Genomic DNA, 24,056 nt, shown 5'->3' with positions numbered 1-24,056 from the left:
AATTATATGGACACTCTTGACGGGTTTTTGCTGTCATGTCCCGTATGAAGTCCAAATTGATAACAACCCCCATCGCATAGTATGTTCAATTGTGGGTAAAAGGGCGCGAGTGCCGGTGACGAACGCGGCTGAAGCAGAGATCAAACCAGCCAGCCCATCTCCCTCGCTTGGAGGGCGCATGCGATAACACCACAAGGAAACGCCCTGCCCGTCTTGAACGAGTATGAAAAGACGTGGGGGGGGGGGGTCGCTTGAGCAGCAACTTTGAACTTCGATTCTATGGGCGCGGTCGCGATCGCTGGCGCACGCTATCTTGGCAGCCATCAGCAGATGGCTCGTATATCCTGCTACGTGCCCCGCTCTCAATGCGAAGACACTGACAAAGAGCATCTTTCCCTGAAGCGGCCGTATTATCTTACACCAACGTTTTGTAAAGTTACGAGAGATCGAATACAAAGGAGTTTGCTGCCATCCTCACTTCGCATAACATTACAATTTGTTGGTATCATCATCATCATCATCATCATCAGCCTGTCTACGCCCACTGCAGGGCACAGGCCTCTCCCATGTTCCGCCAATCAAGCCGGTTCTGTGCTTTCTGCTGCCACGTTATACCTACAATCTTCTTAATCTCATCTACCCACCTAATTTTCCGTCTGCCCCTCACGCGTTTGCCATCTCTTGGAATCCAGTCAGTTACCCTTAATGACCACCGGTTATCCTGCCGACTTGCTACGTGCCCGGTCCATATTCATTTCTTCTTGATTAACTATGATGTCCTTAACCCTTTTTGTTCCGTGACCCACTCTGCTCTCTTCCTGTCTCTTAAGGTTACACCTATCATTTTCTTTTCCATCGCTCGCTGCGTCGGCCTCAATCTAAGTTGAACCCTCTTTGTAAGTGTCCACGTTTCTGCTCCGTAGGTAAGTACCGGTAAGATGCAGCTGTTATATACCTTCCTCTTGAGGGATAGTGGTAGATTACCATTCATGATTTGATAATGCTTGCCGAATGAGCCCCAACCCATCCTTATTCTTCTAGTTATTTCACTCTCATGGTTCGGTTCCGCGGTTACTACCTGTCCTAAGTAGATGTACTCTTTTACAACTTCCAGTGTCTCGCCACCTATCGCAAAGCGCTGTTCTCTACCAAGATTGTTCCACATTACTTTAGTTTTATGCATATTAATTTTCAGACCTACTCTTCTACTTTCCGTATCCAGTTCAGTAATCATGAGCTGCAATTCGTCTCCCGCGTTACTCATCAATGCAATGTCATCAGCGAATCGCAGGTTACTGAGATACTCTCCATTAACTCTTATCCCTAGCTCTTCCCAATCTAGGGCCCTGACAACCTCCTGTAAACACGCGGTGAATAACATTGGAGAGATCGTGTCTCCCTGCCGTACGCCCTTCTTTATTAGGATTCTGTCGCTTTCTTTATGGAGGACTATAGTGGCTGTGGATCCGCTGTAGATTTCTTCCATTATGTTTATATAGGCTTCGTCGATGCCTTGATTCCGCAGTGCCTGCATGACTGCTGATGTCTCCACCGAATCAAATGCCTTCTCGTAATCTATGAAGGCTATGTATAGGGGTTGGTTGTATTCCGCGCATTTCTCTATCACCTGATTGATAGTATGAACATGGTCTATTGTTGAGAATCCTGTACGAAATCCTGCCTGGTCCCTTGGTTGATTGAACTCTAATGTCGTATTAATTCTGTTAGCAATTACTTTTGTAAATAGCTTGTAGACAACCGACAGTAAGCTTATGGGCCTGTAATTTTTCAGGTCTTTGACGTCCCCTTTCTTATGGATCAAGATGATGTTGGCATTCTTCCAATCCAATGTTGGTATCATATAGTGCTTAGTCCTTGCGGTGAAACTGACTTTTTTTCTTTTCTTTCGCTGGGGGGTTAGGGCTAGGGTCTACACATCTGTATTGGATGATGATGGCCCACACTGCAGATGACCAACGCGGCTTCCATTTCTCGCTAAAATTTGTGCAACTGAGAAAATTTTGAAGCTGGTCGGGCATTTTTGCGCAGCATGGTGCAATTTCAACAAATTTCACGGTTCTGGCTCAGCTTGGCGCAATTGGCGCAGCTGTTGTATCACTGTGTGATATCATTCTCTTGAAAAGGCACCAGAACGGCTATTTACAAGGGTATTTACAACTGCATACAAGGCCCATGCAAATGTTTCAACACTTCGAATACTCAACCAAATATCACAGTATTCTGATTCACTTCGACATGAACTTAAAATTTTCTAAATTTCGAAGTATTTGAAACGAATGAATAGACGAATTTTGCCGCATCTAACCCACTCGAAAAAGTGCTATCACTGCAATGTGCACCCGCTACGCCGTGAAACTGTCCATTCAGGTAAAATACGCACTGCTGCAAAGCTACCCTTAATTGTTAAGTATTACCTGCACAGTGATTAATTTTGTATTAAATTTAAGTATGTGTTATATACATGCTAGGTATGGTACATCTTCAATTGTTAGCGTATTTGACTGCCTATCAATTGCACTCTACTATTATTTAAATCCTGCTATTTGAATTTGCTACAAAATTATTCAGTACTAATTAGCACTCGCTCTGACTTCGCTTTGGACCAAAAATGTGTTATTTGCACAACTATACAATATTCAGATGTACCAAGCCCCACCTAGCACCCTTTTGCAACTGCTTCCGCAAGTTGTTTCACAAGTGGGGGATGCCGTCTCAACTTACCTTTCTTCCTCAACTTTGTCTGAATCGATGGCGAGCACGGCCTCCTGAAGCCCCGGCTGCATAAACAGCTGCTGCAGCACCGAGTTCATGTAGCAGGTGGCGCCGGCGTTCTTGAGCCCCACATAGCCGCTCTCAGCGCGTTCCGCAATCAGCGGCTCATACTCGAACTCCTTGATGAGCTCGGACTTGAGCTGATGGTGCCTGTCGACGAGCCACCGAACGATCCTCTCCAGGTTTGTGGGGCAGCAGCGCGCCAGCTCGACGAGGACGCTGAAGGCGGCAGTGCGCGGCTCGGCCGCAGAGCACTTGGGCTTGACAGCGGGCTCGGGCGTGTCGTCCTTGGCGCTCTTCTCGATGAGGCTCGAGGCCGGGAACAGGTACGACTCGAGCAGGGTGGCCACGAGGCTCTGGCCGACGTCGGACTTGCGCTCGTCGCCGTTGCAGGCGACCAGCGTGCGGACGAGGTGGAAGTGGCCCGTCATGAGCGTGGCGTCCATGCTACGGTCGTGCGGGCTGTCGGACGGCGAGAAACTGTGCAGCCAGGCAATCTCGTCCTCGAGCATCTGTGCGACGTCCACGGGTGCGTCACCTGCGAGAGGGGCAACCACGAGATTCGCGCGAGTGTGACTATAAGTACTCCTCCTCCTGTTGTCGTGGTGCACAGTGTTAGCTACAACGGCCCAATACACCAGCTCTGGGTAAGTATACAAACTAGGCATGTGCAAATAGTAAATTTTAGGTTCGAAGTGAATAGTGATTTGGTCAAATAACTTCGAATCGAATTCGAATAGTATATATCACATATTATAAAGAAAAATGAGCATATCTGTCATGAACCAGCTAACCTGCACAACATATTTTAAAACTGAAACAAGGCATACGCAAATGTCATTCTTTTTGGTTCAAAGGGAAGTGGAAGCAACTTTGAATAGTGTAGCACGATTTGGCTTTCGGTAGAATGCAAGTGATAACCTGTAAAATACGCTGAGTTTTAAAATTTGCTATATTTAGAGCGTATAAGCCGGTATAAAAAGCTTTCAAACTTATAAAATGAGGAATCTATGTGAGGGTAATATGTTCATTTAACCTTGAGGTGGGGCTTTGCGGCAGAGTGGATTTCTTCTGGATGGGTGTATTCACGGTACAGCACTTCTCCCCTGCAGTGAAACCACCTTTACAGGAAAGTTACATGCGGTTTATACGTCCATTCGCTCAATTCAAGTACTTCGAAATTTCAAATAATTTAAACTTGTGTCGAAGTGAATTCGAATGCTTTAATATTCGTTCGAATAGTCAAAGGGCTTGAATATTTGCACATGCCTAGCACACGTTTCAAGCTTGTGCATTTAGTGGCTGCAGTTTAGGTTTGATGGTACAGTTGCCACCATAGGTCGGCAAACTCACTCATGAGTCGACTCACTCAGACTCAGATCGAGCCGTAAATCTGAGTATGAGTGAGGAATATTTTGGTGAGTTTGAGTCAGAGTGAGTTCGGTTGAGACAAATTTTAGTGAGTCTTAGTCCGAGCGAGTCCGGTTGAGAAAAAATATGGTGAGTATGAGTGACCTCCACATTTTTTTGCTGACCTATGGTGCTAGCTACACAACTTCAGTATTGCTATCAGCCTTATGTTGCTTCACGCTTATACTCCCGTCGCCTCACACATTCTTCAGACACTAGCGTTCATACGCCAGCTAAATATTTAGTGATCAGAGGCATGAGTTAATGAGGAGGGGGGGTTGCTGTGACCTCCCCCCCCCCCCCCCGCAATCTTTCAGAGGAAGTTCTTGATAAAAATATCTCGTGAGTCATCTCTTCCAATAAAAAAGTCCTTACTGGATTGCAACCACTGATAACTCACATTGCAAGTTACAAGATCAAAAGTCGCCAAGTAGAGCACCGATTATGCGAGATATTGGCATTAAAGACCATTGGCACCATGGTCGAAAAAGCCAATTATACACTAAAGGACTCATGATTCGACTCACTGAGACTTCGTTAGGGCCGTGAGTCTGAGTGAGTCCGAGTGAGTAATGTTTTGGTGAGTTTGAGTCCGAGTGGGTCCGGCTGAGAAAAATTTCCGTGAGTCCGAGTCCGGTTGAGGAAAATTACGGTGAGTACGAGTCCGAGTGATCTCTAAGGGCAAAATATATTTCATGAGTGGGTCTGAGTGAGCTCCACATTTTTTGCCGACCTACGGTTGCCACCCCTTAAGAAAGCTGCCAAGTGATGAGAAGCGGGGGACATGTGATTAGATGAATGTTGCATTGGTTTTGTCTGAATACCTGTTACCTTAAAGGGACACTAAAGGCAAATAACAATTTATGTCAGAGTGAAAGCCCAATGTATGACAACTTCTAAAACGGCAATATTATCAACAGCAGTGCCCTACTTACCGAGAAATTAAGCTAAATGTATCACATGATGAGCGCCACGAGTGGGACATTTTCGAAGTGATCCCGATGACGTATGGAAGTCGGCCTACAATAAATCACTAGTAGTCAAACTACAGTAGAAGCTCGTTATAACGAAGCGGGATATAACGAACTAATGGATATAACGAAGCAATCGTAATTCCCCTTGAAATTCCCATAGACGCCCATGTATTTAAAACCTCGTTTTAAAGAAGCTAAAATTTCTTCGCAATGGATATAACGAACCTTTTTTTTTCCCCCCGAGCATTTACTGACCATTTTGGTAGCCGGCAAGTCAATGTCTATAGCGCGCGACGGTTTACGTCCCATCACGGATACGGTAATTCAAAACTCGCGCTCCCGAGGAGCCGCCTGCCAACACACGCGAGGGTGCGCGTCTGCCTGCCTCCCCTTCCACTGAAACTCGTGGACCCACCCGCGCACGTTACGCGGCCTCACCTCTCCCGCGGAACTCGTGGACCCACCCGCTCTCCGGTTGCGCGCATGGACGGCGACGCCGCGACCGCGCGGCGTGCGTGGGTGCGGGCCTTTTAGCTTGTCGTTCGCTGCGTGTAAACAGCCTTTCTCTCGGTTCCCGCCGCTAGACAGGAAATGGACGACGGCAACGGCAAACGAAAGCGCAAAACGATTACAATCGAGCAGAAGGCGGCTATGTTGAAAGCCGTTGAGTCCGGCTTCAAGAAGAAAAAAGTTGCCGAAGATTTCGGTGTAGCGTTGAGCACGGTACCGCAAGCGTGTAATCGACCGAATTCTACTCAATATGAGCATGAAGCGCGAGACTACAATCGACCTCTACATTGCGATCGAGATGCTACAGGCTGCTTGGATGTCTGTAACGGCAAGTACGATCGCCAACTGCTTCCGGCATGCCTCATTTGGCGTCAACAGCGGCTGTGACAGCGAAGATAGAGTGTAGCGAAGATATCGGTGCTGCCGCCAATGAGGGTGCCGCGGGTGACCAAGACCTGGCGTCGTGGGACGCTCCCGTTGACGCCGGAGTTGTGCCCGACTGCGACACCTTCTGCACGTACGTCAGTGCCGATGCTGACGCGGTGACAACCGAAGAGCTGACAGAGGCTAAAATTGTGCGCGCGGTGACAGGGGTGGTGAATGACGACAGTGACGAATGTGTCGACGACAGCCCGGAGTTGGTGAACCCGATGTTCCGACGTCCGCGCAAGCGCTGGATGCGGCAGACCTGCTGCGCCGCTTGTTCGGCACTCACGATGACGGCGAGGACGGACTCGACATAGCGGCAGCGGCCGAAAAAGCCATCATCCGTCCGAGGAAGACACGGCAGATGTCTATTAAGGACTATTTTTCTGCTAAGTGAGCCGCCAGCTGGTGTGCCGAGTTTGGCGTGAATAAAGTAGCAGTTCTTTGCTGTTCTTCCTTATTTTTTTTTTTGCTAGTTTTTCTCCGTGCGACGGCCGTTTTTCGTTTGCGTGGCGGGCTGCTGTGGGATTTGGTGGTCAGTACATCCTCTCTTGCGTGCTAATTGTCGGTAGAAATGGATATTGGCTATAACGAACTAATGGTTATAACTAGGGGTGTGCGAATATTCGAAATTTCGAATATTTTTCGAATAGTGTTTGCTATTCGATTCGATTCGCACTGAAATTTTACTATTCGAACTATTCGAACTTCCCAAAAACAAATGCAGTCAACGTCCGATTGAAAGTGACCCCTTCAGATTTTCAATATGCTTCACCTCATTACATTCTCGTATTGCGGCAAAGCTGCCTTTCAAGCTCCGTTACGGTCGAACTTAGGCAAGAGACAGTCAACGTCTGATTTAAAGTGGTCCGTAGAGTTTCAATATGCTTCACCTCCTCACACCCCCGTATTGCGGCAAAGCTGCCTTTCAAGGTCCGTTACAGTCGCAAATGTCTTAACTCAAGAAAACGCTGGTTCCAATATGGAGATGAAAGATGTGGCAGAGTTGGGGGCTCATTTAATGCTGTTTTGGACCTGAAATTTGGGCAGGAAATCCGAAAAATCGGACGCCGAAGCTTTTTAGCATACAAAATTTCAGATGTTCTTATATATCGACGTCTACGAGGCAGATTTGGAACTCCGGACTTGAAGGGCGCACACCCTTGTCCGCCACATCAGTTGGCCTTCCACAGCAGTTGAAAGAGGAGAGGCTGAGGAAATGGCATCTCTGCCTATCACGTGTAAAGTGTTGTCGGCAAGACTTTGGTTGCACCAAATCATGTACATAAATACAATTCAGCCTCTACATTGCCTCATTCTTGATAAGAAAGACAACTATGAAATATGACCCTACCAGCGCTTCATCAACCTAGCGAAAAGAAACACTTTCATGTTGCTATCTCACAAGAATTACTTAGGGATTCTCTGCAACTTTTTCTGTAATTTCACTTCGAATTATTCGAAAAATGTTTGAGAAATATTCGAAAATTATTCGAAATTATTCGATTCGATTCGCACTCAATCTTTATTATTCGAATTCGCTTCGCACCCAAAATTTTGCTATTCGCACAGCTCTAGTTATAACGAAGTAATTACGACTCCCCCTTCAACTTCATTATAACGAGGTTTTACTGTAGCAGCAGTAAAAAAAGAACATTCCGAGCATCAAAAGACGTAATAAAATGCTGTTTGTTCGTTTCCGCTTGATTCATGGAAAACAAAACCTCCGTGGCGTTGCCATGGGGAACGGCGCGCGTGGTTCAAAGGTTCCGTTTTCGCCGAACTGCGCCTCGCCCGTCTCAGTGGTAGTTTCGGGATTGCGTACTGCCGTGCGTGTTTTGCGCGCTCGTGAAAGTCGCTCTGACAGAAAGTTCGACAAAATGCCGCATGCGTGTGATATTGCCGGATGCCCGAATGGTGCACAACGCCAGTGCTGCAGCAAGGAAACCGGTGTGTCTTTTCACTGGGTGCCGCGGAATGAACCCTTACGCTCGAAGTGGCTTAGTGTCATGCCATTGCGCCAGTGTGCTAAACAGTCAAAACCTCTGCGTGTGTGCTCGCTGCCCTTTCGTACTGAGGATTACAAGACCAACCGCAACTTGGTGAAGGCTTTGAATGTGCCCATCCAAGCAAGTCTTTGCCGCAGCGCCGTTGTTGCTACTGTGGGTCCCGCTACTTCCGCTCGGCTGCTACTAGTGTCGGCGGCCGCGCAGTAAAAGCGGGCAACGTTGGGCACGGCAGCAGTGACGTATGAAAGTCGTATTTTCAGGCGGGAGATTTGAAGCGCGCTAACGCAATGCGGACCACTAAAAGTGTGATTTTATTTCAAAATAAGCACTTCCTTGGCACAAAAGCAGCACTACGAGGTTTCTGGACCGCTATTTCAACAATCAACGTCGACTTAATATTTGCCTTTAGTGTCCCTTTAAGTAAACATTAGATTTGAACATAGTAAAAGAAAGTAACAGGAAAATCAGACTCCAGCGATTGCTTTGGCTCCAACCTCTTTACTGTGACAGCAGCATTTTCCATCGGCTTGACGTGCACTGTTGTAGTGTGCAATTGCGAAGCTGTATTGAACCCTATGCAAATTTAGAAGATTACAACAAATGCAACTTTTGAAACATGCTACACATAAGTAACAGTAAAGTGCCTTTTGCTAAACTCATCATAAAGTTTCATGCAGCTCTCATCACTTCCTTCCATGGATACATTAATGCTCTCTATACTTAACCGGATTGCAGCCAATTATATCCGAATTAACGAGAGTTTGACACCATTAAACAACATATATGCTGGCCGGGACCAGGGAACACGTGCAAACGATCCGATTTTCTGAATTAACAAGTGTTGAATTGACGAGTTTTTACTGCATTGGAGAACCACACTTTCTGTAATGGCACAATCCTCAAAGCGTGAAGCACGAAGCGCCGCAAACATTCGATGCAAAGCGGCAAAAATGGCGTTCACGAACAGCCAAAACGGCCGAGGGCTTTCAGAAAGACGTGGTCGCCATCCACAATCATGTTGTTGGTACATCATAAGGTATGGGTTCAGAGCACATTTCGGTTAAGACACGGGGTCTGGAGCACCGTTCACATTGTGAATGAAGTAGAAAATGACAAAAATTGCGGTTTTTGCACTGCACTAGTGCAAAATAATTACTAGATTTGCGTATTCCTCAAGAAAATGAGAGTGCATTGATGAAACAAGCATTTGTTAATTGTTTTCTTGATACTTTCGATAATTCGGCATTCGATTAATTCGAACAGTTTTTCCGGTTGCGTGACATCCGAAGTAATGAGATTTTACTGTATACCTACTCTAAAAAAAAAGATGATGATAGCTAAAGACTTGCCTTTGGAGTCGGCCAGGAGGCGGCAGGCAAGGTCAAAGTACTCGACACATTGCCCAAGCAACCTGCATCAGTTACAGCTCAATTAAGCATGCGGAATAAACCAGAGCAAATGACAATAAAATGACTCCAATCAGTGGTAGCACACAATCTCCACACTTTCCAAAAGGCATTACTCTTATGAAAAAGTGTCTTACACAATGAAAGTAGTTACCCAATGAAAAGTAATTGCAGTGCGCACTAACAATACAACAAGCCCCTAGAGCTCAAGTGGTCAGCTTAGGAGAGCTTTGGCGCACCTATGATTTAAACATTACTACGTTTTAAGAGGGGACCAATTAAGGCTTTATTCTATGCTTTGTGTGCGCATTAAAGAATCCCCACGTGGTCACCATATATCTCGAGAGGAAGGTTGCATAGTCTTCTGTTAGAAATTTCAATGGTTTCCAGTGCCATGCATACATTTCATGTATTGCACACACAACTTGACGCATCATCATCTGCTTGTTGATTTGCAAGGAGCTCTTTACCATAGCAACATAGTGAGGGGCTCTTTACCATTATCCTTCTGTGCCATGCCATTATCCTGAATTCTGGTGAAGAATGACCGACTTGCTTTTCTCTTGAACCCCTCCTTGGCACTGTTTTTCAATTTCACTGCGCAAACAAACTCGCTCCTGCTTTCGTTGCCCAGGTGGATGTGTGTGCTGCCATACACCAGAGCATGGCAAAACAACTAAGTTAAAGTGCCTTAATTTGGAAAACGCATGAAATGTCAACAAGCTCAACTCGTCCGTAGCACGGAAGGGGTAAAAATGAGGCCAGGAATAAAACCATTGATCTTGCGTCAGCAGGAGGAGGTCATAACCGAGTCAGTGTGTGTGTGTTGGTTACTCCCCCCCATGACTGACCTCTGGTTAGAGCCTCGGGTGTAGCTTGATGGCACCCAAAGCGGCAGGTGCGCCTTGAGCAGCAGCTGCAGCAGGAACGGCCGCAGGGGCGTCTGGCCGACCGTGCGGCTCAGCCGGTGCAGACCGTCGCGCGCCGCACACCGCACTTCCTCGCTGCCGCAGCCCAGCAGCACGTCCAGCACGAAGTCACGCACACAGGGCAACTCACAGAACCAGGCTGCAACGTGCAAATTACGAAAAGCTCAAAAGTGGCTTCTTCTCTCTTCTGCTTGTTTGAAAAAAAAAAAAAAAAAAACATGAATCTTGCTCTGTTTTAAACTTTTTATTAGAGCTGTGCGAATAGCAAAATTTTGGGTGCGAAGCGAATTCGAATAATAAAGATTGAGTGCGAATCGAATCGAATAATTTCGAATAATTTTCGAATATTTCTCAAACATTTTTTGAATAATTCGAAGTGAAGTTACAGAAAAAGTTGCAGAGAATCCCTAAGTATGTTCTTGTGAGATCGCAACATGAAAGTGTTTCTTTTCGCTAGGTTGATGAAGCGCTGGTGGGGTCATATTTCATAGTTGTCTTTCTTATCAAGAGTGAGGCAATGTAGAGGCCGAATTGTATTTATGTACATGATTTGGTGCAACCAAAGTGTTGCCGACAACACTTTACACGTGATAGGCAGAGATGCCATTTCCTCAGCTTCTCCTCCTCTTTCAACTTCTGTGAAAGCCCAACTGATGTGGCGGACAAGGGTGTGCTCCCTTCAAGTTTGGAGTTCCAAATCTGCCAAGTAGACGTCGATATATAAGAACATCTGAAATTTTGGATGCTAGAAAGCTTCGGCGTCCGATTTGTCGGACTTCCTGCCCAAATTTCAGGTCCAAAACAGCATTAATTGAGCCCCCAACTCTGCCACACCTTTCATCTCCATGTTGGAACCAGCGTTGAGTTAATACATTTGCGACCGTAGCGGAGCTTGAAAGGCAGCTTTGCCGCAATACGGGGGTGTGATGAGGTGAAGCATATTGAAAATCTAGGGACCATTTCTAACCGGACTTTGTCTCTTGGCTAAGTTCGACCGTAACGGAGCTTGAAAGGCAGCTTTGCCGCAATACGAGATTGTAATGAGGTGAAGCATATTGAAAATCTGAAGGGGTCACTTTCAATCTGACGTTGACTGCATTTGTCTTTGGGAAGTTCGAATAGTTCGAATAGTAAAATTTCAGTGCGAATCGAATCGAATAGCAAACACTATTCGAAAAATATTCGAAATTTCGAATATTCGCACACCCCTACTTTTTATTGCTCTACCACAGCTCATTCTTCTCGTCTGGCTCACGAACCGTACTTACATGGCAGCTATTCCATTTTGTATGCAGCTGAATCTCACTATAGCACAATTGCTTACAACACTAAAATACAGCGAAACATCGTTGATACATTCCCGTTTTTTAGGAATTTCTGGTGCCAATGTTCGCAATATGGTTGTCAAGTGAAACTGCGGGATGTTCTAGTGAATTTGGATTGTACGTTTGCCCAAATAGTTTGTTTTCTCCTGTGTTTTTTCTTTTTTTCAGAAACATATGAACAAGCTTCTACTATACCTTAGTTACTGTGTGTATGTTAAAATCCTCTAGTAGTCTTTATGAACTGATATTATGAAGAAAAGAACTGAGACAACTTCGTCACATTCAGAAATTCGTTATATCAATGTTCGTTGCATTGAGCCTACATTAGACTGAACTAGCATAATATGTTGCAGTGGCTACCTAATTTTTGCTTCAGCCAGATTTACATCCATCCCAATGCTTTGTTGAGACAAAGCACTAACAACGATGGGAAACACGCAAGTACCCGAAACGTCCTCCCTGAGTTCCAGGCAAGAGAACAGGAAGCTGAGGGCCTCCTGCGCCAGGAGGGCGTCCTTGCGATCCACCGTGTCCTGGCTGACGCAGATGCCACCGTGAAGACCGAGCGAATTCTCACCGTCGCTGACCGCTGCTTGTAGCACTGCCTGCACAGACAAGAGCACGGGTCATTTGAGCTACAGTTTGATGGGAATTGATGTCTAAGAAAATGCTGTGCTGTTAATGCAACAGGCCCGTTCCATAACTCTAAAGCCAGCTTTCCTGCAATGTGGCCTGCCCAACTAATGGTGGCATAGTGATTCAAAAGAAGCATACTTGTGAATTTAACAGGGTATAAAATAAGACATTTTTAGAAGCGTGTGAATATTCGAAACATAGAAGATTCTATTCGAATAGACACGCACTGAACTTCTACTATTCGAAATATTCGAACACCACAAAACTTCACAACAATTATTCAAATCAGCACAAAAAATTACAGATCTCAGAAAATTTTACACACAAATCCATAAGTTAGTTTCGGTCTAATTGTTAACATAGCAAATGTCAAAATTTTTTAATATGGTAAGAATACATTCAGGAGCGTTTTTATTCTGAACCCACGAAAATTGCTTGTGTATTATATTTTAGTGGAAGTGGTACAAGAGGACCTTTAAAATACCTTCGCAGGCTTCACTGTAGCTAGTGTAGTAATCACAGGTGAACGTCCATTTTCATTATTGCGAACCTCCTCCACGATGTGCCACTCCAGCCACACAATCCGAGTGCCAAGTACTTACAAATGCTTGATTATCTAGCTGACTGTTATCAACATCACAATAAAAAAATTGAGTTTTTCAATATCTACTTCAGATTTTTTTTGATTTTCTTTCAAGAAGATAATTAACAAACACCTGGACATTGCAAAAAAAGAGAAAGAAAACAGGACAAAGGAAAAAAGTTGTACCAAATTGACCATTCTAAATGCTCTGTCTTCCCTAAAGAGTCTGGGCAGTCGAGTGGAGTAGTGGGTGGCATTTCCTGTGCCAGCCATCACGAAGTCAGGTATGCAATGTCCTTACCTGTGCTGCTCTGGCGGCTTCGCCTCCCTGCTGTCGTGACTGCAAAGTGGGTGCCCTCCCGTGTGGGCAACGGTGAGTTGGTCAGGCGTAGCTGACCTGCCGCGGCTGCCCACGCCACACGCACCAGCGAGTCCACAACCTCCTCGAGCAAGGCACGGCTCATCGTCTGCGGGTAAATGCACGAAGGCGCTGTAAAATCTTGACTTTGTTAATTAAAAAAAAAGTGATAATTTGCACTTGTCCTTGTCCCGGCAAGCACAACAAACATTTATTGGCATCTAGCTCGTTCATTTGGAAATATGTGGCCATGTGTTGCATGATTCACACAGCTCCTGGGGCACGCTGAGTGCCGTAAAGATGCGATGCGAAAGATTACAAAAAAAAAAAAAAAAGGCCGCGTATCTGCGTGCTTCGCTGCAAATGTCGCAAAAGATGATAGTCTTCTGCTGGCTGTTTTTTTTCTGCCGGTCGTTTCTGCGCCATTTCAGCGCAGCCTAAGAAACACTAGGGTCTTTAGAATTACGTATCTATGTATTTTCTAGTAAAGGAACACAGCACCTGATACTTACGCATTGATGTTGCGCCTCAGATATGCACAATACAGTCGATCGCGGATATATCGAACTCGAAGGGGACCGCGAAATAGTTCGATATATTGATAATTCGAAATACAAAATATGCGTATTTAAGGCTTTAATTAAAGCACTGCAGGCCTCGACACAGTTTTCCGAAATTGTAAAAAGCGCGAACATAACGATTCGCTCACATATGCCAAAGAACAAAGCAAGAACTTTTCCTTTTGCAAGTTAGGGCACTTTATTTCGCATGCAAATAGTCCGTAAACATGTCTTGCTTCTTGCGCGCCGTGAATTTATTTTAGTCATCGTCAATATCATTGAAGGTTTACAAATAAGTAAATTCAGCACCATCGGCCACAACAGCGGTGATCGACGCTGAACGCTGATGCGAGCTCTGTAGCGCGGTAAAGGGTTTAGCGGTGGCAGCGGCGGCTGGCATCTTCAAACCGCATGGGTCCATTTCCGCAGCACCGGCAACGTCAGCTATGACCTCGGCATCGATGCAATCGGAAACAGCTACATCGTCATCTGCACTGATAAAGTCACTCGCTGTGCACCCGTCTGATACGGCACCCGAAAACGCTACTAAGTCACAAAATTCACTGACGCACCATACGCCGTAGTCGGCGGTCATGACGCGCCCAAAGTCGTCACCTGGCACCAAGGCCCGCAAGGAAACAGTGCACGATGGTGCTTTACTTGACGTTGTTCCAAGCACCGGTCATCATTTTCATCGCTATGAGCGGCACAATGCTTAGTTCGACTCCCGAATGAAGATTTATCAAGAACGAAGCGAGAAGTACACATGCCGCAAGAGACAACGCTAACGACACTGCACGAACGAGGAAACATTTCTCCACCGTCGACATGTTGGCGATACTGATGGCACTTGTGGCTTTGTAGAAGGCAGCCGCTACTTCGGCGAGCAATGCGAAAAGAAGCGTAGCCTCTGAGATCTGCATTTTAAAACCGAAAACACTAAAAATACATTACGAGGTTGCGGATCTCGAAGGCCATGCTTTGCGGGCCCGCATGGTATTGTGCGCGAACAGACAAGGAAGGGAATGCAAACATTACAACACAAGACTGCGAAGTCACTTCGAAGTCTCATTTTGGTGCCCTCGGCAATCAGCTTCTTTGCAAAACACTAGCCCATGCGTTAAAACCTGCGGACCTCGCGTCAAATATACCGGTGAACTGACAAGCGCTGCGCAACGAACTAGAGCAACGCAATTTCGTCACCTGCGCGAGACGAGGGACTGGAACTTATAAGAATGCGGCCGAAAAATGATCAATATTTGTTAGGAAAAATGCACTTTCTGGGCTTCGGCGCGGAGCAGCGTTCGATATAGCGGATGTTTCGCTGTGCGGGAGTTCGATATACGTGCACACCAGCCCCATACTTTTGCATGGGAAATTCAAGGGGATTTCTCAACTGTTCGATATAGCCAATAATTCGATATATCCGAGTTCGATATATCCGGGATCGACTTATTTGCATTTTGGTCGACAATGTTCACAACTATGATTGCAGCTACCAGTTCAAGGTGGCTGGGTGTTCAGCAAGCGCTTAAACTTTGGCTGTGTGGTTGAATCGTGTAACAGACAGAAAGACAGACAGACCAAAATTTCTGTGTTTAAGTATCCCAAGAAAGACTGTTGTCTTTAAAAAAGGAGGGGGGGGGAGGGACACTAGCATTCAACCGAAACAAAGTCTGCATCGCCGCAATCATCAACAGTTAATCATATGAGAGTGACAAAAATCCCCTCACGCTATTTTATTCCATATCTGCTGTCATGCACGACACTGCATCGATGGCATTGCATGCCTTCAGAAATGTGTCATTGCTGTGCGTAACAATTACGATAATGATCGTGAATTCATCTGCCATGGTTCTAGGAGACAGAAAAACCTTGTTGAGCAATGAAAATATTTCTACTGAAGCCTGTGCACTGGCGCCAAACCTGCTGGCTATATCACGAAAGGTGATCACAGTCCAGCCAGCTCATAGGTATAAAGAAAAAACCCTGAAGTGTGCACTACAGCCAATACGCTGCCTACAGTGACAAGACATGCTTTTCATGCTATGGCACTTTAAAGGAAGCTGTAAGGCCCTTGCTGCTGACGGCACTTGAAGTGACGAGGACACGAGTAATACAGTTTCTGTGCCAATTTTGTGGAACACAGAAGCGAGGGTTGCAAATTGCTTCAGTGAATGAAGGCATGTTGACGCGAAAGGTATTCGTTTATAGATAAGAAACTCACCTTGATGATGGGTGTCATCGTTGAAATGGGGGTCATTCGGACCAGGTCCACCTGTAGCTTCTTTGGTGTAGTAGGCTTCACGGGCGATGGCGCGCCACAGGTAGTCGACACGGATGATATGGACGAACTTTGCAGAGCATGCGGGACGTTCTGGCCACAAATTAGGAACCTGTCGGCAAGAGAGACGAGAAGTGCCAAAGATATGTTTTGGATTATTTTTTAACATAGCCTTTGTCTTTAGGCTACACTGTCCCCACCCTTACATGCGTCACCAGTACAGCAAAGTCTTGATCCAACGTATGCTGATACAGTTGAAGCCTTGTTATAACTAGACGGGCTATATAACGAAATAATGGATATAAAGAGCAAATCGTAACTCCCCTTCAAATTCCCCATAAAGACCAATGCATTTAAAACCTCGTTTTAGCAAGGTGAAATTTGCATGCTACGGTATATAACAAACAAATTTTGCTAGGAAATAAAATTTTGAGCCAACGTCACGACAGTGCGCAATGCGGATTTGAGACTGTGCACAATGTGACAACTGTATTTAACAGTTCGGAGGCACTACACGTGGTGGCTGTGCTGCGCCACGACTTCAGTGCTTACAAGGGCAGCGAAGATAGCGTGAACATAGGGGCCACAGCTGAGCAAGCCATCGCTCGCATTACGAAGATGCATCAACGTCCAATTCCAGCTAAGTCAGTTTTAAATGCGAGTTATGCATTTTGAACTGCAATAAAGTAGGTGCGTGACTTTTTCTTTTTATCTCGGGAATGTGGTTATTTGGATGCATACTGACGTGCGGCGAGACATTATTTCGCCCGCTATTTGCTTTGGGTAAGTGCTGTGCCAAATATTTGCAGTAAATGCCCGCTGCAGCTGAAACAAAATATTGGTCATGAGCTAATTTTGATGCCCCTTCAATTTCGTTATAACGAGGTTTAAGTGAATAACAAATGATCGGATGCAACATAGTGAATTAAGGATTGTCTCGTACCTATTACAGAGCAAAACATATACCGTATTTACTCGATTCTAAGCACCCCCTTTTTTTCACGATCGCGATATTAAAAGTTAGGGGGGGTGCTTAGATTCGAAAAATCGAAAAATGACCGCACAGCCCCACCCCCTTTTGCGACAACATATCAACGAGGCTGACGCGAGAAATCGCATTTTAATTCAAAAACAATGAAAAGAAAAATAGGTTCACACAGTGAACACACCACTTGTGTATCAGGTCAGTCACTATCACTGCCGCTCGAGTCCGTCGCACCGCTCGAGTCCGTCGCACCATTCGACCCGTCACTCTCTGTGTCCCACAGCACATCGTCTTCGGTGCCGTCCAGGTTGTTCGTGATGCAACATTTCTTGAACGACTTCGCGACAACGTCGACTTTGATTCGCTTCCACGCGTCCGAAATCCATGTCGCCACGGTGGACGGGGACGCTTTCTGCAACTTTCCCGTCGGTGTTTTTTTTCGCTCGGGGTTCTGGACCCACTCTTCGTACTCCTGTCGAAGGTGGGCCTTGAACGGCTTGTTCACCGAAACGTCCAGGGGTTGCAGTACTGGTGTCATGCCTCCTGGAATCACGACCAAGTCACAGTTGCTCTTTTGCAGCTTGGTCTTCACATCCGGGGTGAGGTGGCCGCGAAAAGCATCTAAGACAAGCATGGACCGCGTACCTGAAGCTTCCCCAAGCAGTGCCCCGGGGCGCCGCTGCCACACAACCCGGATCCAATCTTCCATTAGCTCGGCTGTCATCCATCCTTTCTCCTGGACTCGGACGATGACATCCTTCGGAAAACACTCATTTTTGGGCATGTTTTTCCTCTTCAGAATAATGTAGGGCGGAAGCTTGCGGCCGTCAGCTGTAATGCACAGCATCACTGTGACACGCTGCTTCTCATACCCTGTAGTCTTAACCCTCACTTCCCGGGCTCCTACCTCATTAACGGTGCATGCTCTCGGCATATCGAAAAAAACGGGCGTCTCATCGGCGTTGCCGATCTGGCCAAAATCGTAGCTGTTTAATCTGCGGAGATCCAGCACGTGTTGCTGAAAAGCAACGAGTTTGTTATCAAAATCACTTGGCAGCTTTTGACATATCGTGGTCCGGCGTCTCAAAGAAAATCCATTCCTTCGCATCATGCGCTCCGCCCAGCCACGGCTAGCACGGAACACGGCGCGGGGAATCTCCATTCTCCTCGCGATCTCCATCGCCTTTGTCTGTAGGGCATCGGCAGTGACAGCGAAGCCCCTGCTTCTTTCGCTGCGAACAAACTCGCAGACTTCCTCTTCGAGTTCGGGGTGTCGGCCCTTGCGCGGTCCCGTGAATTTCTTGCGAGTCGCGGCGCCCTTGAGAATCTGGTCCCGCTGCTTCCTCCACCTGATGATACAGGCTCGGTCCACGCCAAATTCTGCAGCAGCACTGTGGTTGCCATTGTCCTCGGCAAACGCGATCGCAGCACGCTTAAACTTCAAGTTGTAGGATGCCCTCTTTGCACTCATTTTGACCGATGTCAGGGCTATCGAACAACTGACAAAGAAACGTAAGCACGCCACCCGCCACCGCGAAGCCAGTGCAACCTGTCCGGACTTGCGGATTGGATTGCTGCCGACTCTTGTGCCGCCATCTCTTGTGTGAACCTAGCAACATACGACATGGCGGCTTCCGAGATTAGCGACTAGAGGGCGCGCTTGGCGGCCCTGACTGCGCCGTGTTCGCAGAAAGGAAAAAAAAAAATAAAAAAGAGGGGTGCTTAGATTCGCAAGCAAACTTTTTTCCAAAATATTTATAGTGAAAACAGGGGGGGTGCTTAGAATCGGGGGGTGCTTAGAATCGCGTAAATACGGTACATTCATGATGAACAAAAACTATAATGAAGTTATTTTCATGTCATGTGCGGCCTCTTTATATAAAGAGGTCGCACATGACATGAAAGAGGTTCAACAGTATACATTTTGGCAGTAAATAATAATAAAAAAAAAAAAGCTGATTTAAGGGGGGACGTGGCTTTCGGTACCAACTTCCTTATTTCTTCATGGATTTTGATGAAAATTGGCACACTTATTTGAAATGTTGTTTTAATGCTACTGTAGAAATTTCATGAATATATCTTTACAACTTTTTGATTTACAATATATTTCACCTTCTGCTCTTGTTCCGAGTCTGACTCGCTTAAAAAATGCGATAGGAAACTCGTTCAAAGTGCTATGCATTCTAAGATGTCTGATTGCGGGCGTGACATTCTTAGATTTTTTTATTTGCAACAAAATTTTTTTTAGTTTTCATTTTTCATGAGGTGACTGCGCAACAGGCATCGAGGCTTTGTGCAACTCGTCAAATAGCTAATTATCAACACGCCATACTGAAAAAGCAAGAATGTCACGCCCTGAACTGTGCTTCAAGGAATATAGAACAAAAAACGGAACTGAAATAGACCCAGCGGTCAGTGAGAAATCAGCGGAACAAGCGAAGCAGGAAGCAAGAAAAGTCGTTTTGAGAAAACGGCTTTTAAAGTTGTACCAACGATATTACTTCATCAAAACGCACTGGGGTCGTAATCTTTTGAGTCCTTCGTAATGTGCACTTTCTTGAGTGCCCTGTCTTTAGTTTGAGGTGCCTTGCTTCTCTAAAACACAAGAAGATTGTGATCTTTAAGTTGTTTTATAAGGTTGGACCTCCTGGACATGTGGCCTTTCATCGGTTGTGCCTTTGTTTTCTTTCTTTTTTCTTAAAATCCTTTTCTGATATACAAAGAACATGTAGCATGAATTTTAAACGAAGTTATGAAGTGGTGTAATAGACATGACAAAAAACAAGATATTGTAATGCAAGTAGGTCATGTACTATGATGATTTGCCAGCTTTCTTGTATTCATGCTCTCATTAACATAACAGTCTTGATTGCAATTGATCATTGAATCATTTTTATAGGATACTAAAGCGGCTCTCATAATGGCAACCTATCACTTCCTCCTAAATAACAGGCAGTAATGGCCAAGACATTGGTGGAATAGGAATTCCTTAGCAGTTTATTCAAAACGCGAACTGGGCAGATATGAATTCATCTCCCTGTTTCACTCGTCAAGCTAATTTGTAAACCTCGCCTGCAATGCGCTTCATCATTCACCCGGTCGCGGACACGGTTTTCTGCGAGGCTTTGATTTTTTCAGATGATTCATGAGCGCTTACGGCGATACCAAGCAGGGCCCCAAGCGCGCCTAAATTGCATCACCAGTGCTTTATTTCACCTCTAAGTGCTCGGCCGCATAGTCCGGGAAGTCGGCACGCGATGTGCTGGGTGGCGGCATTCGGTGACGATGCGCAATATGCCTAGGTGCGGCGACGAAAAATAGGCGCGCAACGTGTTTGGCCTCGCATTGCGGGACGCCGACGCGCGCCCGCTGCGCGACGAGCTTGGCCGTGGGGTCCGCTGCCGATGCGTGAAATGACCATCCGCTGTACCGAGAAGCCGGCGGGGAAAGCGCTTCGTTCCTTGCGAAGAAGCACACTGCCGCGAGTCCGCTAACGCGTTGCTCTTGTCCGCAAAGTTCGAGGTTCGTCTCGCGTGCCGACGCCGTGAGCGGAGTTAGGCCTAGTGACGACTCCGAGCAGTAGACGCGCCGGCCGCGGTGCCCGATGTTTCAAAGTACGTAATGCGTGGTCGCGAGTACAAAGAGTCGTCCTGCGATCATCGTCACGACGTCCGAAGTGCGCATAAGCAGAACCTCCAACCACGGATCCGACGAGTCAACGCTAGAAAGTCGGTCCGAGACGCGCGTTTGCGATGTTTGCGCCATCGCATCGATGTGCGGCGCGCCATCGTAATCCCACCGAGCTTCCGCTAGTAGCTCCAAACTAAAACGTAGTTTTTGTTCAAAGTTATCGTCGAGCCGTGAACACAGAGCGATTGCGAACACGCAACGAAGTAGCGCGACTTTCGACAGCCGTGAGCTCGAGACGCACGAGCTGCAGACGACGATCTCCCGGAGCGAGCATCGGACCAATGGTGAGGCGCGCTGGGGCAACATGGCGGACGCGGCCAATCGGAGGGCTCGAAACGACCTTCGAACATTTGCTTTTTGTGCGCTTGTTTTCGAAGGGATGAGCCAGCTGCGGCGGGGAATTTGAAGACGGAGAAATGCGCTTTCCGATGAGCCCAAGATATCGGCGCCCGGTGGCGTCGTTGCGGAGCTATGATTTTTTGAAAATCAAAATGTTTTTTTGCGATTTCCCCAATAATTTTCGCCACCTCGGCAGGCGCAACAATTTTTTTATAGCACTTCTACGCGGTTTTCGGTGAAGATATTTTGGAATCGGATATAAAAAGGGCTACAGAAACTGAAAATGTGATTTTCAAAAAATCGATTTTTTTGCCATTTTTCGCGATACGAAAGCCGCGTCCCCCCTTAAGTAAAGAGGCACTTTCTTTCCTTAAAATTGACGCCAAACGTTGCAGCAATGCTTCCTACAAGTATGAATTGGCCATCTTTACCTAGTTATCTGCAGAGCAGTGAAGTAGATGCCCTGGCGCACGGCGTAGTCCACGTCCTGGGGAAGGCCGTCCCTGTGCAGCACGCGAAGCACGTGAGAAAGACCACCTGCCTGGAGGAAGTTCTCACAGAACACGTTGGAGCAAGCGTCCTGGTTGGTCGGCATCAGCCGTGCACTCAGCACCTGTATGTACAAAGTAAGCGTAAAAGGTAGGGTTGTGCAAATAGTACATTTTAGGTTCGAAGCTAATAGTGATTCGGTCGAATAATTTCGAATTGAATAGTACGAATAGTTTACATTACGTATTATAGAAATAAATGAGCGCATTTGTCATAAACCCACTAACCTGCAAAATACTCTTTTTAAACTGGAACAAGGCATGTGAGAATGTCATTCTTTTTGGTTCAAAGTGAAGTGGAAGCAACTTTGAATAGTAGCAGGATTGGAATTTCAGTAGGATGCAAGTGATAACCAGTAAAATATGTTTCGCTTGTATAGCCTGTATAACAAGCTTTTAAACTTTAAAAATGATTAATCGATGTGAGGGTAATATGTTCATTTAACCTTGAAGCGGGGCTTCGTGGCAGTGTGGATTTTTTCTGGATACACAGGTGTTTTCACGGCTTCGCACACCTATGCTGCAGTGAAACCACATTTACAGGCGGGTTACATGCAGTCCATTCATTCATTACGAATACTTTGAAATTTCCAATAATTTAAATTTGTGACAAAGCGAATTCGAATACTGGAATATTCGTTTAAATATTTGAAGTGCTCGAATATTCGCACAAGCCTAGTAAAAAGCCAATTTCTTTGGAACACCATTCAGCCAGTTACTAATGTTCCTTGTTGTTATAGGACCCCTGAAAAGTGATTACACAATGGAAGTTGCATGACAACGTAGGGGCAGTGTTTTACGAAAGCAATTTTTCAAATCAGTTCCTTATTAGACAGGTTAAAAGAAACTGAGCTTTCCTGTTACCACACGTCCAGAAGGCGAGATCCCTCTATCTAAATGTTTGCTAGCATCTGCAAGTGGCACACCTCTCTTGCATTCTCCCAAGTGCATGAGGCGAGGGAGTGCGTCATGTTTGCATAGCAAGCCCCGCATCTTTTTTATTCTTTTTATTTTGCTTCGCAACAGATTTTCCGTTGCATCACTGCATGCTTTGCATTGAATGAGGAACTGAAGTGACATTTCATGGTCAATAACATTTAAATGTAGTGCCTTTTAGAATGGAGATGCATGTGATGTACAGTAGACTCTCGTTAAACGGAACCTGAAGGGACCAAGAAAATGTGTTCCATTTAACAGGAGTTCCGTTTACTGAGAGATGAACAGGAGTGCAGAATCCAAGTATGAAACCATTTATATTAGATGCAGTTGTTCCGTTTAAACAGCAGTTCCGTTTAACAGATTTCCGTTTACTAAGTCTACAGTACTTTTATTCTCTACTGAAGTGCCGTTGAGTGCCAGCGTTGAGTAAAAAAGTGCACTTGGGACAAGCATTATGCAAGTGCCGTGCTTCCAATGACAACCACTTCCCATCAGATTACCGATGACTGGAAGCGACAGAAAATGTGGGAGACAATTCCAAAATTATACAGAAAATGAGGGCCAGAAAAATGCGCTCTTGGTGCAACGCGGCGACATACCTGTAGATTGTACAGTAGGCGAAAGGGGTTTCTCCCGTTTGGGTCGAGCAACCTGCGAAGCACGACGTCCGACCCTTCAACTGGTGTCTTCTCCCTTGGTGCTGGGGAGCCACTCTTCTTGGGGCTGCCCGACAGCCTGGGAGGTGGCACTGGTGGCGCTGCCGGGGATGACTAGAGGAAGACGACCAAAAGAACAACAGTGTGAATGGCACAATGTGAAGCAGTAACGCAAAAACTGGTGCAATGGAATATAGAATGTCACACAGTTGTGATGGTGGAGAAAGGAAAATGCAGTCAGTAGAGATGAAACGTCTTGTCGATCGAACTTGTGGCCAGTAAAAGAAGCAAAACTCAAGTGCAGCGAAAGCAACAAGCACAGACTTTGTTCGTCGATAATCTGATCAGCAGTAAAGTACGTCGGCATTTATACACGTGGCATCAAAGATTTCAGCATTATTGTTGGTGGCCAGGTTAGTTCCAGAATAAACTGTGCGAGCCATGAAATGGCATTATGGAAGGAACAGACACAAGGAAAGATCATCCGTGGGGCCGGTATCTTGTAGCGAAGAATCATGGAAGATCCTGTGCTAACCTTATTGTAACAGCTTGTGGCCAGCTGATTCCAATGAAAACGGTTTATATCCCTCAAAACGTGACTGCCACAGTTGGGATTGAACCAGGGTTGCCACTGACTTTCGAGTAAATGTCGCCAAACGACGAGCAAAAAAGTCGCCAAAAGTCGCCATTTTTTCT

At 46.0% G+C, this 24,056-nt stretch overlaps 1 protein-coding gene across 1 annotated transcript in view; it reads right to left on the bottom strand.

The window, feature by feature from the left end:
- Window positions 1–24,056, bottom strand: part of LOC119405289 (ubiquitin carboxyl-terminal hydrolase 24-like) — a 156,659-nt gene that overhangs the window by 50,991 nt on the left and 81,612 nt on the right. Inside the window, exons 29-36 of the mRNA XM_049419464.1 lie at window positions 23,304–23,474; window positions 21,649–21,830; window positions 16,147–16,315; window positions 13,303–13,468; window positions 12,228–12,383; window positions 10,380–10,596; window positions 9,468–9,533; window positions 2,743–3,369 (exon numbers count right to left, since the gene is read on the bottom strand). Coding sequence (XP_049275421.1) covers window positions 2,743–3,369; window positions 9,468–9,533; window positions 10,380–10,596; window positions 12,228–12,383; window positions 13,303–13,468; window positions 16,147–16,315; window positions 21,649–21,830; window positions 23,304–23,474 — 1,754 coding nt within the window. The remainder of the gene's footprint in view (window positions 1–2,742; window positions 3,370–9,467; window positions 9,534–10,379; window positions 10,597–12,227; window positions 12,384–13,302; window positions 13,469–16,146; window positions 16,316–21,648; window positions 21,831–23,303; window positions 23,475–24,056) is intronic.

This window comes from Rhipicephalus sanguineus, chromosome 9 (assembly GCF_013339695.2).
Source record: "Rhipicephalus sanguineus isolate Rsan-2018 chromosome 9, BIME_Rsan_1.4, whole genome shotgun sequence".
Classification (NCBI taxonomy): domain Eukaryota; kingdom Metazoa; phylum Arthropoda; class Arachnida; order Ixodida; family Ixodidae; genus Rhipicephalus; species Rhipicephalus sanguineus.
Note: the sequence above shows the minus strand (reverse complement) of the source record. Positions and strands in the feature narration are given on the sequence as shown.